The sequence below is a fragment of the Agelaius phoeniceus genome, chromosome 13 (assembly GCF_051311805.1).
Source record: "Agelaius phoeniceus isolate bAgePho1 chromosome 13, bAgePho1.hap1, whole genome shotgun sequence".
NCBI classification, from domain to species: domain Eukaryota; kingdom Metazoa; phylum Chordata; class Aves; order Passeriformes; family Icteridae; genus Agelaius; species Agelaius phoeniceus.
Window position 1 is genome coordinate 17,027,667 of NC_135277.1, and position 15,449 is coordinate 17,043,115.

Consider the following 15,449-nt stretch of genomic DNA (forward strand, 5'->3'; position numbering starts at 1 on the left):
AGACAGAAACAGGGCATGTCTGGAAACAAGCCAAACTCATTTAAACCAGGTGAGGCAACTCTTCATATTCTTACAAAAAAAATTAAATAAAGGGAAGGAACTTTCTTCCCTGGAACGTTATATACGTACAAAACCAACATTATTAACAAACACTGCTTTCCAAATGACTGTGCACAGGCATGGAGTGGTGGGGGGGAGTGAGGAGAACAGCAGCATCTCCCTCACATCCACAGCCACCCCATCCCTACAGAAAACCAGGAAGGCACTCACAGAAATCCCCCAGTAGCAAACACACCTTTTGGCTAAAATAAGTACAGTTTGGGTAGGGTCATTTCTACCCATACCCCCCCCACCCCATCTTCTTAGTTTAAAATAAATATTCCCTGTAGTGAAATAAAAAATTAGAATAACCCTTGTTTGGTTCTCCTCCGTGCTCTGCAGCAGCTTGAAGAACACCTGAGCAATGAGTTTTTAAGGCCTCTGCTGTATACCCTGCTGCAACCCCCCAGGGTGAGGGGCTGTCCATTAGTCCTGGCATGCCCATAACCCTTTGAGATCAAAGGATCCCTCCTTCCAAGGTCTGGCAGCATCATTCCCCTCTGTGCCCCTTCAGTCTCCACCAAGGTGGTCCCTAAATGTGCATCTCCCATGTTCTCCTTTGGGACAGGATCTGGGACATGAAGTGATTTGGTTTTCTTTAAGAGTTTCTTGCAGCCTTTTAGTTTAAATAAAAAAAAACCATGTATAAATTACTCTATTTCAAGAAAAAAACAACCCAAAACACATGACCTGAAGGCAGCAGCTCCTTATAAAGGTTAATCCAGAACATTTGTAAAATGTCTTCATTTATGACAAAACCAACTTAGTCCTGGGACTATAGAAGTCACGATTCCCTTGCCCTTGCTGTTGTGCCCGGTCTTGGCGGTACTTTAAAGGTGAAAACCACAGAGGAAGGGGATGTTTATTGGGAAAGGCATGGATAAAGCAGGAGGGGGATTCAGAGGAGACAGGAGGAGGTGGGATGTCATCCCTGCAGTCCCTTTTTCCAAGGCTGGGGATGGTGCTGTGGCCATTTCCATGCTCCTCTTGCTCCAGCTCCACTGGAACTCCAGCCATTCCCTCTCAGCTCACCAGGGCAATCACGGATGGAGGCGGGAGATGCACTGAAAGATGATCCATTCAAAGAAAAGCAGCTCCAGCTGCCATGAGGGGCTCGAGCCCACGCCTGCAGGCCCGGATAACCTGCCAGCAGCATCCCTGTGTGTGTCCCTGGAGCACCCCTGAGCTGTTGTCCACCCTGAGCAGCATCCCAGAGGGTCCCTGCCAAGGTATCAGCATCCTGGACGATCCTGATGCCGGTGGGACCTGAGCACCTGCCTGCAGGGCTGCTGATGGTGTCAGCATCCTCGGCTCTGAGGACTCAGGAGCTTCCCATTCCTGTCATCATTTGGCTATTGCCCTTGGCACATTCCTCAGTGCCTCCTTTTCCTTGATCTCTCTGTGGCTGTTGCTTTGCCATCAGTTTTCAGTGCCTCCAGGCCAGGGCTACCTGGGAGAGGAAGGAGTGATTAGAGAGGGCACATCTCCACATCCTGAATATTCCCAGCTCCAGCCCATACCCAGGAGCAGAGCCTCCCCAGCCAGCTCCAGCTGCTCATCATCACATGAAATCCACATACATACCCCTCAACAGAATGACAAACAAATCCCATTAATTCCTAAAAACTCACTTTGGAAGAGGAGTTACTTACTTGGAAGGCTGCTGGCCAGTCTCTGAGCTTGAATCTGGAAGAAATAAAGGTGCTGTTAATGGCCTTGAGCAGCAACAAAAGGTTATCGGGACACAGCAGTGAAGTAATCAGCTGGATGGGACAGCCATGGGTGAAAGGTCTGACACTGTGCCCTTGGACGGGCAGAGGTGGCCTGGAACTGTCTGAAACCTCCTTGACATGCCCAGGATGAGTTTTCTCCCTCCCAGCTCAAACTTTCCCCCTTCCACAACCCACGGAGGAAAACCTGGGCAGAGCCCTCAGTAGGAGAGGGATGCTGAGGCACCTTTGGATGCTCCCCAAGAAGAGCAGCACCTGGAGGGCAGGTGCAGCTGGAACAACCCTGGGACAGCCACAGGGACCCATCCCCAGGAGATGCCAGGCTACCTACCGAGCTGCTGCTGGATGGAGCTGTGCCAGTGGAGGTTGAGCAGGTCAGGGTAGATTTCAGGAAGCCACTTGATCGCCAGGAGCTTCAGCATGCGGGAGGTGCAGCTCTTCAGCTCCAGCTCCCTCAGGTGCCTCTCCTCTGAGAGGGTGGTGGGACGCAGCTCCACCTTGTGCTTCTGCAGCACTTGGTCCACAAAGCTCCCGGGCAGCTTTGGGAAGAGCTTCTCCTTCACCACGTGGATGGGGATGAAGATGGCTCCCGCCCGGACAACGTGCGGGAAAGGGCAAGCGGACATGAAGGTCCTCAGCTGGGAGAGCAGCTTGGTGAGGAGCATGGCCACGTCCTGGAAAGCCAGCCAGATCTCCTTGCCATTGCTGGGCTTCTGAGCATTGGGAGCCTTGGAGCCATCTTTGGGGCTGGGCAGGGATTTGGGCACCTCTTCCAGCTCTTCTGCCAGCTCAGCTTTCCTCAGCCACTGCCGCAGGAGCTCCGGGGAGGAGCGGGACACTGAGCCCGAGATGGTGTCACAGAGCAAGGTGTGCAGGGAGCTGAAGTACTGCCCCGAGGGGGTCCCTGAGGGGATCCCAACCTTCTTGACCACCAACACCTTCTCCTCCTCTGGAGTGGGAGGGGCTTTGGGAAGCACAGTCTGGGGAGGGTTTGGGGATAGGATGATGCTGAGCTGGGGGCTAGGTGGTGGGAACGGGGGGTTGCTGGATGGAGAGGAGGCTGGGGGAGCTGGAGTGGGGGTGCTGCTGGGGGAGCTGGGCTGGGGGGCTTGAGAGCTGCCATCCTGCTGGGGGGGCTCAGTGCTGCTCGGGACGGAGGGCAGCCGCTTGTATTTTTGGAACATGAAGTTGGCTGAGCTCTGGAAGCTGCTCCTCTCCCCTGAGTCTGCCTCAGGCACCTGGGGCTGCGCCCCCTCTCCCAACCTCACCTTCCCTCCTGCAGCTTCTTTCTCCTCCTTATCCTCTTGGTCCAGTATCCCCTCTGCACAGACAGGAGGTCTCTGCGCGTCCCCAGCTTCTACCAGTCTCTTCTTGAAGCTAAGGTCCAGCACCATGTCCTTATGGGGTGACTCCTTGCTGTCCACCCTGTCAGGGCTGCCCTCCTGAGACTCCAGCTCTTGGGGCACAGGCTTTGGCTTTTTAGGGATGCTCCTGTAACAGCTTTCCCCTTGGCTCTGCACTGCATCACTGCCTGACCTCAGGCTGGGCACCACTGAGATGTCTCTGAGGGCAGCAGGCTCCTGGCTGCCACCCGTGTTTTGGGGTGAGGAGTCCTCCCACAGGTGCTTCCTGCAGAACAGCATGGGGTCTGTGCCCTTGGCCTTCTCCAGGTACTCCTGGTAAGGTGCCAGGCTGAAGACGTTGTGGATCACAGGCATTGGTGGGGAGGATGACAAAGCCTTGGTGTCCCTCAGGTCCTCCAGCCCTTTGATGGGGGTCATAGATGGAGAAGGGCAGATGGGCTCCTTGGCTGGATCCATGACCTTGCAGGCATTTCCTTGTCCTGGTCCCCCACAGGGGGTGTCCTGAGGGGCTGGGCTGCTGTTCCTCCTCCCTGGGTACAGGAGCTCCTCCTCCCCTTGCCTGGGTTTCTCCCAGCTCCCTCCTCTCTCAGGAAATGTCTCAGTGAGGCCAGCAGAGCCCCCAGAAAGCTTCTCTGGGGCGCAGACAGGCTGGAAAGCGCTGCTGTGCCTCGGTGCTGCTCCCCACTGCGGGCTGCCCGCCCTGTGCTGCTCACAGCCCGGCTCCGTGCCGGGAAAGGAGCCGTGGAACACGGATGCATCGCCCGGGCTGAGGGCAAGCCCTGGGTACCCGCTGTTCCTGGGCAGCTCGGCATCCCTGGCTGCCTCAGCATCCCTGAGTGCCACCCCCAGCCTGGCACCCGCTGTCCTCGGCACGCACGGCTCCAAGGGGCTGGGAAAGTAACTCCTGGGCTCCTGGGGCTTGAGGTAGGTGCTGGGAAAGGGCTCCCTGCTTCCCACGTAGCCAAAGCTGGGCAGGGCCCTGGGCTCTCCCACAGTGGGAGCTGGGGGGTGGTAGAGGGGGCCGGGTCTGTGGGGTGACAGTGGGTAGGGGGTGGGTGGGTAACACATTGCTGACCTCTCCTGGATCACTGGGCTGGTGTCAGGTGGCTGGAGCTTGGGCCAGGGGTCCAGGCTGAGGCTGGGGACCTCTGGCACCTTCTTCTGGCTCTGGGCAGAGGGACAACTTGCTTCCAGGAACGGGGTGCTGGAGGGTGACCTGTACTTATCAAAGGGGATGCAGTAGTGGGGTAAGGCAGCAGGGGAGCTCAGCTGCTCCCTGGAAGGCAGGGCCAGGCTGGAGGGCAGTGGCAGGAAGCTGTGGTCAGCACCAGGACCACTCTTGTGGGGCTCGCTGGGGTGCAGAGGGTGGGTGGCAGGGGGCAGGGGCCAGTTTGCTTCCCCTGGTCGCTGCTGCAGGCTCTCTGCTTGTGCTCCCAGTAGCAGAGCCATCCTGGGAGCCAGGAAGGAGGCGGGGGCTCCGTACACAGGCTTGGGGACTGCTAGAGGAGCTGCCTTCTTCACCACCACTGGCTTCTTCACCGGCAAGGGGCACCTGGGACTGTCCAGCTTCTTTCTGGCCATAAGCTGCTCCTGGCTCAGGCCGTCCTGGCTCTTCTGGGTGTCTGGGGGCTGCAGCCTGGTGCTCAGGCTCTCTGGTGGGTACAGCACAAAGCCCAGCAGTGGCCCCTCAGCTGGCACAGGCTGGTTTAGAGCACCAGGGCCATAGTGCAGGTAGGCGGGCGTGGGGCTCCAGCCAGCCGGGGGCTGCTCGGGGCCCTCGGGGCTCTGCAGCGGGCAGGCAAAGTAGGAGCCCTTGTAGTTGAAATGGTTTCCAGAGCCAGGGTGGGGCACGGGGCTGGATGTGCCTGGGATTTTGCTGGGCAGGAAGCTGGGGGCGGGCGCCAGACGAGGCAGCTTCTTGAGAATCACGGGGCCTGCAGACTGCGAGTACCGTTTGGAGGCCATTTATACCTTGGTACCGGTGTCCCCACGGGAGAGGTGAGCTGGCCTGCCTGAAAAGAGAGAGAACAAGCCATGAGCAAAGCAAGTCCCCACAGCCAGCAGCCTGAGTTGGCACAGGGTGACAGAGGGTTCCAAGCCATCCCAGAAGGTGAAAGTGTGGTGGCTAACAGCTGGTCTGGAGGCCTCACAGTCATAGATCACCCCAATTACACCTGGACCAGTCTAGGCCGTTGGGGATCCAGTCTAGGCCGTTGGGGAGGCAGACAGCTATTGGCCAGTAAGCTGGCTGGTAACTAAATTCACCAATCAGGAGCAACCACACAGGCTTTCTGGAACTATATAAAGGTGTCACCATCCACTAGTACAAGCAGGGGTCATGATGGTTCATTTTACTGATCTCAGAGTGCTAAAGACACACAGCAGGGGACTTTCAGTTTAATCACAGCAGTGCACCTTTACTGAGGGCCAACAACAATTATGCCACAGAGGAGAGAGAGATATAAAGAAAACAAAGTAAAGGGGAGAGAGAGAGAAGCGGGGGTATAGCTACCAACAGAGAGACAAAGTCCTCGTGGTCCAGCCAATAGATTCATCTTCATTCCGTGGGGAATCATCAAAGTTACCTCAGAAAGTTACTTTTTATAGTCTTTGTCTAAAGTGAGTGGCATCTGGCCAAGAGGTGGGGAAATTCATAGGCTATTGTGATGAGACCTGCTGCTCCATGAAGCAGGTGTAAGCGTACAGAGCAAGCTGCTCCTCACCAGTCCCTGCCCGACGCAGTGTACCGTGGCAGCACAGCAAGCACACCTGCAAACAATCACTTGGCAAGCATCCACCTCAGCCAGGCCAGAACCCCAGTCAGGGTCTTCAGGGTCTTGGTCTCTGTCCTTGTGAGGGCCGTGAGGCAAATGAGGGGAACTTCAGACTGTCTCTTACAAAAGGGAGCTGCATGCAACAAAAATTTGCTGTTGTCATGTGAACCTCGAGTGTCATGTCGTGTGTGCATCTTGACTGCAAGGGGAGGTGATACCCAACGTAATCAGCAGCAGCCTGCAGCGCTGAGAGCAGGGAGACAGAGCCCAGCAGAGAGGCAGCCAGGTGAGCTGCCAGGAATGAGTAGAGCTGCAGAGAGTCCAGACCATTGTAAATAGAAAAATTGTCCACTTGGAACATGGGGATGTAAGTCTCATTGGAGGAAAAGGCTCTTGTACAGGTATGGACACTCTTTTCATGCAAACTGGGATAAAATATTATGAACAGGCTCTACAAGCCTTGCTGTCATGGTGTAAGAGGCATGGACTGGGCACAACCACAGAAGCTGCTTTTAGTGTATGTGGTAAATAGGTATGATTCATGCTGACAAAATTGAAACAGTAATCAATATTGAGACAGTAATTAATATTTGGAAATAATAAAACAGTTAAAAGGTGTAATGCCAAGAAAGAAAGGGAGAGGAGGGGTTCCACCACCTCCCCCCTTTCCTGCAGATGTTCAAGGCAGGAAAAAGCTAGAGATAACAGTTACTACAAATTACAGAAAGAAGAGAAAATCTGGTTGGGTCCCAGGAAAATGCTAGTTATAAGAGATTTATTGCTTTGATGCTTAAATATAATATTATGTTAGTTTTGGCTTACATTATACTAGCTTGGTGCACATGTGTAACCCAAAGGTGAATTAAAGGACATCGAGGAAGAGGAGAGCTTTCATCAGAGACAACTCCCAAAGACTTGTGCAACCACCAAACCGAGTGGTGGAGCATGCACGCTAAAGGTGGCAATGAGGGCGGAGGTAGAAGTGTGATGAATCGAAAATGGGAGGAGATGGCATTGACACATGGCATAAAAGGGGGAATTTTTGCTTGACAAGCTCATACATGAGGTGGCAGGGGACCAGAGCCCTGCACTCTGTACCCCACATGTTGTTTTTTTTTTTTTTTTTGCTTATGTGCTATTATTGGAACCAAATTATCCCTTATTTTAACCAAATTATATTGTCGATATTTCAAGTGTATCCGATTTTACATATTTTAAGCTATTCAATTAAAATTACTGCTACCTTTAATATTGTTTGGTTTTTGATGATGGGATAATTGGACAAATATAACAGGGACATATCAAAAGCAGAAGCATGATAGTTTTTCAAGTTTAACAGTTTGTAAGCAAGTCAAAAGCAATTTTCTTTGTTTGTGTAATTATGAATGTGAATAGTGTGCAGCATACCACCCTGATAAGCTGGGCTTGATGGCTCTCAGACATGCTTAAAAAATCCTTTTTGATGGTACGTGGGATACACAACAACTGGTAAGGCTAGACTTATTGAGATGGATGCAGAGCCTCATCCAACCTAGGCTTACTATTTGTGTCAATTATTTTGGAGATTGTGCAGTGTTTGTCATCCTGTCTGCAAAGGGCCCTGCAGAAGACAACAAACATTGCCTTTGTATTTAAAAACAGAAAGGGGGAAGTGTGGTGGCTAACAGCTGGCCTGGAGACCTCACAGTCATAGATAACCCCAATTATACCTCGACACTCTATGCCCTTGGGGAACCAGTCTAGGCCATTAGGGATGCAGACAGCTATTGGCCAGTAAGCTGGGTGGTAACTAAATTCAGCCAATCAGGCCCAACTGCATGGGCTTTCTGAAAATACATAAAGGGAATTGCAATTAAAAAAAAAATTCCTGTTGCCACATGAACCTCGAGTGTGGTGTCATGTGTCAGTCTCAACTGTGATATGAGGGTAACCCAGGTTCTTGTTAATTGATCCTTTGGGGCTGATTAGAGTGAAACAATGCTGATTAAATGGTGTTTATAAATATATATATATACATATATATAAATATCAGGTTTATTTTAGAACAATTTAGTTGCAGTGGTGCTGTTTTGGTTATTATCTACTGTAATAAAGCAATATAAAAACACAAAAATAATACTTCAAAAATGCCTAAGGAAAAGAAAGGGAAGGAAAGGGTAAGAGGAGAAAGATCCCATCACCCATGGATCTTCCAACAAGACTGGGAGGTTGCAATTGCACGGTGATGATCTACCTGGGGTGAGGGAAGGGCAGGAAGCACAAAGTTCCAGCGGTTAATAAAATGTTCAGGCTCAGTGGGAACAGCCAGGTACCTCCCCTGGGGCAGGGAGTTTTACTCTGGATGATGTAATGCTGTGGATCACGGGACACCTCTCTGTGTATTTGTTTGCCTGTGACACCTTTCAAGTGTAGGTGCAGTCGAGAGGCCGATTATGGCACATCAGAGGGGATGAATACCTACAGGCTAACTGCAGGCCAACCATGGCACTTGGCAGGATTTGTCTCTTATCAGCCTCTTCCCTTATCTCGTCCAAGAGGTAACTGCAGCCTGGGCTGTGGGTGTGCCCCTCTGCACTTGGGCAGTTGCTGCAAATGCTCCATCCTTTGAGGCATTAACCATGAACATTCCAGCCTCACACACCACCCCAATCAAACATTCCATCAGTTCTCTTCTGCTGCTGCTCGCTCCAAATCTCCCAACGTGGTGTTCAATAAAATGGGACAGGAAGTCAGGTGACATTTTCTTCTATTACTTTGTCCAGATTGATCAGCTCTCCTGTTAATATCTCTGAAAAATGTAGCTTCACCATCATAAATTCCAAACCTTCTGAGGCAGAACATGGAAGGTTAGTACATATCTTTTTTGTTCCAAATATGCATAAATCCTTGCACGAACTCCCACGCTAAGTTTGGCTGGGACAAAATTATACTTCTGTAATAAAATAAACTTTTACCACATTTTTTCAAGTAAAAAGAGTAAATAAACTTAGCAAAAATTACTCTAACAATGTATAAAAGTTGTTTGACTAATATTTGGCCTCCAAATGAGTTACTTTTGATGAAAATACAAATAAAAGAACTATAAATAATGTCTGATAATGATAGGCCAAACTTTTAGTGCATCAGGCAGGCCTCAGATCAAGACAGGGAATCCCTGCACATCTGAGTCCATTTCCACAGGGGAATGTCACTGCAGGTCCAATACCTGTGTGTGCAGCATTATTGGAGATGCACAGTCTGCTGTACAATTCTACAGCGTGGCCAGTCGTGAGGGCTTTAATTGTGCAGGGATCTCCCCTTTCCACAGGATCCGACCCTCCCTGCCAGTGGGGGCAGTACTGGGAGGCTGGTGGGGCATTTCTCCATCCATCTCCTTGGAAAAGCCCTGGAAAGCTCTGGCTGCTTTGGTTCCACAGCTCAAGGAGCGTCTGTTGCAGGCAGCAGGGAGCAAAGCTGGGTCAGCTGGGGTGAGAAGCCAGCAGACACAGACCCAGAGTGCCCAAAATTCCCATCCCCGGCATCACCTTGTAAAGTAATGTGAGGTTTTCACCCCCAGGCAGCAGCTCAGGCTCTCCCTCAGGGGATGTGGGGCTGCTGCGGGGTGGGGCTGGCCCGCAGTGACAGGAGGTGGGTGCCAGCAGGTGGAGCTGGCAGCCTGTCCCAGCACAGCCCGGAATCCCGAGAAGCCCAAGTGTTCTCTGAGCATCAGCTGGCATCACCCAGCGTCTCCTGAGCATCCCACTGAGACACCTGCCCATCAGCTGAGCCCCAAGAGCACCACTGGACCATCAGCCAGCATCCCCCAGCATCACCTGAGCATCCTGCACATCACCCAGGCAGCCCAGGACAAACCTGAGCCTCACTCAGCACTCTACCAGCACGGCCAAATGTCACCCCCTGTCACCCAGCACAGCCCAGCACCCCCAAGCCCAGGGATGGAATTCCTGCAGTAGGATCTCCTCCATTTTGGGGTGTTTTTTTCCTTTTGTGGCAGCGTTAGCAGGGAAGCCAAGGAGGAAATGGAGGAAGAGCACGTGGAGATAAGATAAAAGCCACATCAACAGCAGGGGAAACAGAGCAGATATGGAGGGGGACTTGTGGGGGAGATAAGGGAGGGAGCCACTGGTGCTGCTGCAGCTTTGCCAGGAGGGGACCAGAGCTCCCCAGCTCAGCCCAGAACGGCACAGCTGAGGCTGCACCCCTCACTGAGCCCTCCTGGTGGGTTTCTCATGCAAGCTCCAATGATTGATCACTTCCCAGGAAGGACACTGCTGCCCTGGAATCCCCTGGAAACCCCCACGGGAGCCGCGGTGCTTCCCTCCCTGCTCACATCCTTGGCAGCAGCTCCCCCACACCATTTCCAACAGTTTTAGCCTCGGGTAAATCCCTGAGGTTATTCCCAAGATGTGCAGTGCCAATTCAATTTCCAGCACTTAGATCCAGGGAAAACAGCTCCCTTCAAATGGAAGCAAGCTTGAAGAAAACCCCAGGCTGGATTATTATCCCTCTCTTATTTTCCCTCCAAAAGGGACCTCTTGAGAGGGTGCTGTTTAAATCCTTCTCCCTGGGAGATGCTGTGTGGGAGGGCCATGCAGGCATGGGATCCCTTCCCAGCTGGGACAAGGTTAGGAGTGGACAAGCTGGGACAGAAATCCGGGATCTTGTGAGTCCCGATGTTTCCCCACTGCTGCTTCCCTTTCCCAAAGCCCCGGGGATCTGCAACTCCCTTCCGTGGGGACATTGTGACACCAGCCCCGCTGTCACCACGGGATCGGGTGACACCACCGGGCACGATGCAGCCGCCCTGCTTCACCCAGCTCCGAGTTCAATCCTGCCTGGAGGGCTGCAGGGCAGGACGAGTGATCCCAGTGCAGGGATTGTCTGATAGAACTGAGCTCATGAACCAAATTCGGGACAGGGGCTCCCTCTCTCCATGAAATCCACAGGGACTTTGCCCAACCTGTGCCAGGCCAGGAAAAAACTGCTCTGCTTTTGCTGCCACCATCAGCCTTTTCCCTCGGGGACTGTCCCAGCCAGGGGGAAGGAGAGGGACACGTGGGAATCAGCGCTGGGGGCGGGGGGATGCTTGCAAGAACCCCAACACATGCAGCCTGTCATTCCGAAACCCTACAGCTGGGGAGAGCAGCGGGTGGAATAAACACAACCCCTTATTCCTCTTTTTTAATGGTTTTTTCCCTTTTTTCCCCCCCTTCCCTCTTCTCAGGGCTTTTTGCCACACGGGGCCGTTTGGCCCGGAGGGAGTAAAAGTAAAACCAAGCCCAGAGGGAACACGTGCCCGCAGCAGCGAAACCTCCCTGATAAGCTCCCGCGGGAGCCTTATCTGCCGCGTTTTGGGTGTCCAAAGGACACGGGAGGGCTCCCGGTGCTCCCCGGCCTGCCAAGGCCGTGGGGAACACCTCACACATCTCTTTTTGCCCCGACAGCTGCCAGCAATGCGCCCGTGGGTGTTCTCAGCGGGGCATGCCGGCTGCCCGGAATTTCCTCCCCAGGATGCGATGCCCGGAGCGGGAGCCTCTCTCCGCACTCTCCCGCCTCCTCCATCGCCACGTGATGCCAAAAGCAGCCGCCAGCTCGCGGCCAATCCGCAGGAATCCAGCAATAAAAGCTCCTAGAGCCGCTGGCACCCAGCGAGCCCAGCCCCCCGAGGCGCTGCGGCACGGGGGGGGTCCCGGGCTCTCCCCGCACTCCAGCGGGAAGGAGGCGGATTCCCCTGGGGTTTCACAACCTCCGGGATTCTGGGATCCTGCCCTGGAGGTCACCATTCCCATGGCCGGCGGGCTCCGATGAGCTCACCGGCATCGCTCCCCCAAACTTCGGGCATTTGGGGGAACAAACAAGAGGCCTCAGCGGTTCCAGCTCCCTCATTCCACATCTTGTCCCTTTTCCACAAAGTTTGCAGCTCCCCAGCTTCTCCCAGGCGGGCAAAAGCCCAGCCGGAGCCTTCCCGTGGACCTGCTGCTTTTTAAGGCAGTATCCCTCTGGAATGCATGCACCAAGCAAGCCACGGCTGGTCTGCGATTCAAGCTGAACCCCCCCCTCTCCCCCAAGGAATGCTCCCTTTTATTTAAAAACGCCAAAACTTCACGGGGCAATGAGCAGTCACCAGAAGGGCTCAGTGACTGCGTCCCCTTTTCCCCGAGGAATTAAAAACTTTCCAAAAGGCATCGATCCCATCCCGGCCCATCGATGTCACTCACATCCAAGGCTGGCCACGGTCACGGCTGGGACCCCCTCGGTGCTGGCAGGCCCTTGCCAGGACACGAGGTGTGGATGTGGCAGGGCTGGGTGGCCGTGGCCGTCCTTCTGTCCCCTCCGCACAGCCACGGCCACCGCATCAGGGTGGGCAACACTCCGGCGAGCCCCAAAGAAACCTCTGGCAGGAGCTTGAGCACACTCACGCTGCGAATCAGCCGCATGATCCAAAGTGTCCATAAATGGGTAAAATCCCGGGATGCGGAGCTCGCAGCCCGTTTTTCCTCGCACGGCCCGAGGAGAAGCAGCCGATCCCGAGGAAGGCGTGCAGGGCTCCCCCCCTGCTCGAGGGTTTCAGCCGCCGAGGGAGCCCAGGGCAGGCGCGGCGCTGGCCGGGGGTCCCCCCGCCCCGCTGCCCCCGCATCGCTCCGCTGCCCCGCGGCTCCTGCGGGACGCGCATCCCTCCGGGCCCGCACTCACCTGCGGCTGCGGCGCGGTGCCTCCCCCGGCGCATCGCTACGGGCTCGGCTGGGGGCTCGGCGCGGACGGGGGAACGGGGGGGCCGCTGCCCCTCCTCGGCCGGCAGCCCGCCTTGTGCGGAGGAAGTGGGAGGAGGAGGTGGAGGAGGAGGGCTGGGTGTGCGTGTGGGCCGGCCGGAGGAGGGGAGGGGACGGGACGGGACAGCAGAGGACAGCCCAGCCTCATGTGCGCTGAGCTGGTCGCTGCCGTGCCCCTGCGCTCGGAGCGGGGTCTCTCGGGACGGGAAGATCCCCCCGCGTTACGGGGGTCACCCGCAGGCCGGGAGCCGCTGTACGGAGGGTCCCCGTTGCAGCGAGCGCCCCATTATAGAGGAGGTACCGCATGGGGAGCCCACGGTGTGCAAGGGAGCGTTGTTAAGAGCAGCCCTCATTTTACGGTGACTCATTAAGGGGACTCCCATTTTGTGGAGCCCCCAGTGAAGGGGCCACCATTTCAGGCAGTCCCCATTAGGAACTACCCTCCCATTAAGGGGCGACCCCATTAGGGAGGAGCAACGTTAAGGGCACTCTCCTTACAAGCAGTCCCCATTAGGGAGGGACCCCTGAAGGACCCCTCACTTACAGGCAGCGCCCATTAGGGATGTACCCCCAATTACAGGCACCCCATAAGAGAGGACCCCATCGAGGGGACCCCCGGTGGAGGTGTTGACCGCCAAATCCCGGCTCACGGAAGGTGATGTGGCTGTGGGACATGGAGGGATCGGTAATAATTCCGTGCCGCCCAATCCAGTTTAGGGGCTCCACGGCTGCCTGAGTAACAAATGGTTCAAAAACACGTGCACAGCTCACCCTGACAGCAAAGACCTTCAAATGGAACATTTTCTGATGAATTGGCGCCGCTTAATAAAGGCGTGTATCATCTTGAGCCATGAGTGCACCTTAGGCGGTGTCACCCGCCCTGTATCCGGGTGGGTAATAGCGTGTGCTTCTTAGACCTCCACCGGTGTTAAGAAGTTTTATTTCCTAATTTCGGTGACACCGGCAGTCCCCATGAAGAGGATCCCCCATTACAGCCCATGCATTGTGGGGGTTCTTGTGAAACACGAGCTCCTCCTTCACAGAGCACAGAGGAGCCTTCCCGGGATGCGGCCGGAGGTCCGGCTCTGGCCGGACACAACTCCCTGTGCCCACAAAAAATCGCTTTCCCATTCGCTCTGCAGAGCCAGCGATTCGCTGGTAGCCTGAGGTGGGCTGGAGATGGCTTCTGAGCCCCCTCAGAGTCACTCCCCGCCCCAAAGCAGAACCCCTCCTCCTGCATTTAACCCCTGCCAGCCCCAAGCATTAACACGGAGCGTTTATCTAAGGAGTCGCGTCTGGAAAAGTCCATGCAAACATTCCCAGACTAATCATTAACCCTCATAAAAGGCACGTAAATATGATTAACCCAGTGACACAGATCCTGGGAGATTAAGTGTGTTGCCCAAGGCCGTGGAGTGAAGCAGCGGTAGAAGCTCAGCTCCCTCAGGCAGTGAGAAATAAAGATTTCTAAGTGAAAAAGAAATAATTCCCCTTTTTCATTCCTTCATTGAACAAAGGCTGAGAAAGCAGGGTTTAAATTCTCCTTTCCTTGGCCTCACAAGCATTATTTTCCACTTACAACTTTAATTTATAGCAGTTTTGTGGCAGCAGCAAAGAAAACAAGGATCTGGGAGGAGCAGGCGTGGAATTCCCAGTCCCTTGGCTCCAAAGTTTACACACACTGCTTTGTCTGGAGCTCATCGATCAGGGGCTGCCATTAATATTCTCTTTGGTCAAATGGTTATGCAATTAGAGAATAGTTACTGCATTCAATTATGAAATGTTATATATTAGTGTGCAAAAAGAAGAGGTAATATATATTAAAACAAGCGAATGGGTGGATAATACAGGTTGTTATTTAGAGTCATGGGCATTAAAACTATCAGTGTTAATTTTGACCTGACTGAACAGAATCACAATTCCCTCAAAATGGCAGATAATCCCTTTAAGCTTGACTTGGCTCATACATTTACATAACTTTACTCAAGAAACACCTTTCCTCATACTGGTTTGGCCACATCCCTGCTGCCAGGCATCCAGCTGGACTCTGAAAGCTAAATTTCAACAACATTTTCTCAATCTTACATTTCTCTGGTGCAGAGAGGGGAGTTTCTACCTGCTGTTTTGATCTTTCTCCTGTGAATTTTCTTCTCTCAGCTTCCTGTGTGGTTCATCTCTGCCTTGACAACTCAGATGATCTGAGCTGCTCCTTGTCGAGGCATCAAACCTGCTGGAACAGGAGACACCAACTTAAAAAAAAAATCCTCACTATTTACCTTTATTTGTTTTAATTTTTATATTAATTTTTAAAGACTTGGGAGTGTGTCTTTGGGGGAAAGGTGGATGGTGATTCCTAATCAGGGCATGGCCATTCCCACCCTTTTTGCCCCTCCAGCCATCAGCATCCTCTCTGTTTGGTACCCAGTGATGGGAGCAGCCCCAGAATCCCCACAGGCTTGTTGGGGAGGTGAGGATTTGACTGATTCAGTCAAATTTTGGCCGTGTGGTTTTCAATTCTCTTTTTGAGATTTCTCAGCATCTCTGTTCAATCTGTTGTTTTCTGGGCTGTGGCTCCCCCTAAGTGCTCAGGAAACCTGCAGGCTTCACATTGTCACTGCCTGCAGGGTGCCCAAATTCCACAATGTCCCTGTGGGACACCCATCCTGGGGTTCACCCTGGCAGACACAGGGATGTGGGGGCTCCAGGTGGGAT

General features: G+C 53.7%; 2 protein-coding genes across 4 annotated transcripts in view; both read right to left on the reverse strand.

The window, feature by feature from the left end:
- Positions 1-18: 18 nt before the first annotated feature.
- Positions 19-14,981, reverse strand: C13H15orf39 (chromosome 13 C15orf39 homolog). 3 transcript variants are annotated; one of them, XM_077185569.1, is made up of 4 exons: positions 14,854-14,981; positions 2,161-5,205; positions 1,752-1,785; positions 19-1,549 (listed from the first exon to the last, which is right to left on the reverse strand). In XM_077185569.1, exons 2-4 carry the CDS (start codon positions 5,156-5,158, stop codon positions 1,546-1,548), a joined length of 3,036 nt encoding a protein of 1,011 aa, XP_077041684.1. In that variant the 5' UTR covers positions 5,159-5,205; positions 14,854-14,981; the 3' UTR covers positions 19-1,545. The 3 variants fall into 3 exon arrangements, with proteins under 3 accessions (XP_077041684.1, XP_054498341.2, XP_077041685.1); XM_054642366.2 differs by lacking the exon at positions 14,854-14,981 and adding an exon at positions 12,661-13,973; XM_077185570.1 differs by lacking the exon at positions 14,854-14,981 and adding an exon at positions 12,186-12,621.
- Positions 14,572-15,449, reverse strand: part of PPCDC (phosphopantothenoylcysteine decarboxylase) — a 34,816-nt gene continuing 33,938 nt past the window's right edge. The window contains exon 7 of the transcript XR_013184154.1: positions 14,572-14,964. The gene's annotated coding sequence lies outside the window, so the exon portion shown is untranslated. The remainder of the gene's footprint in view (positions 14,965-15,449) is intronic.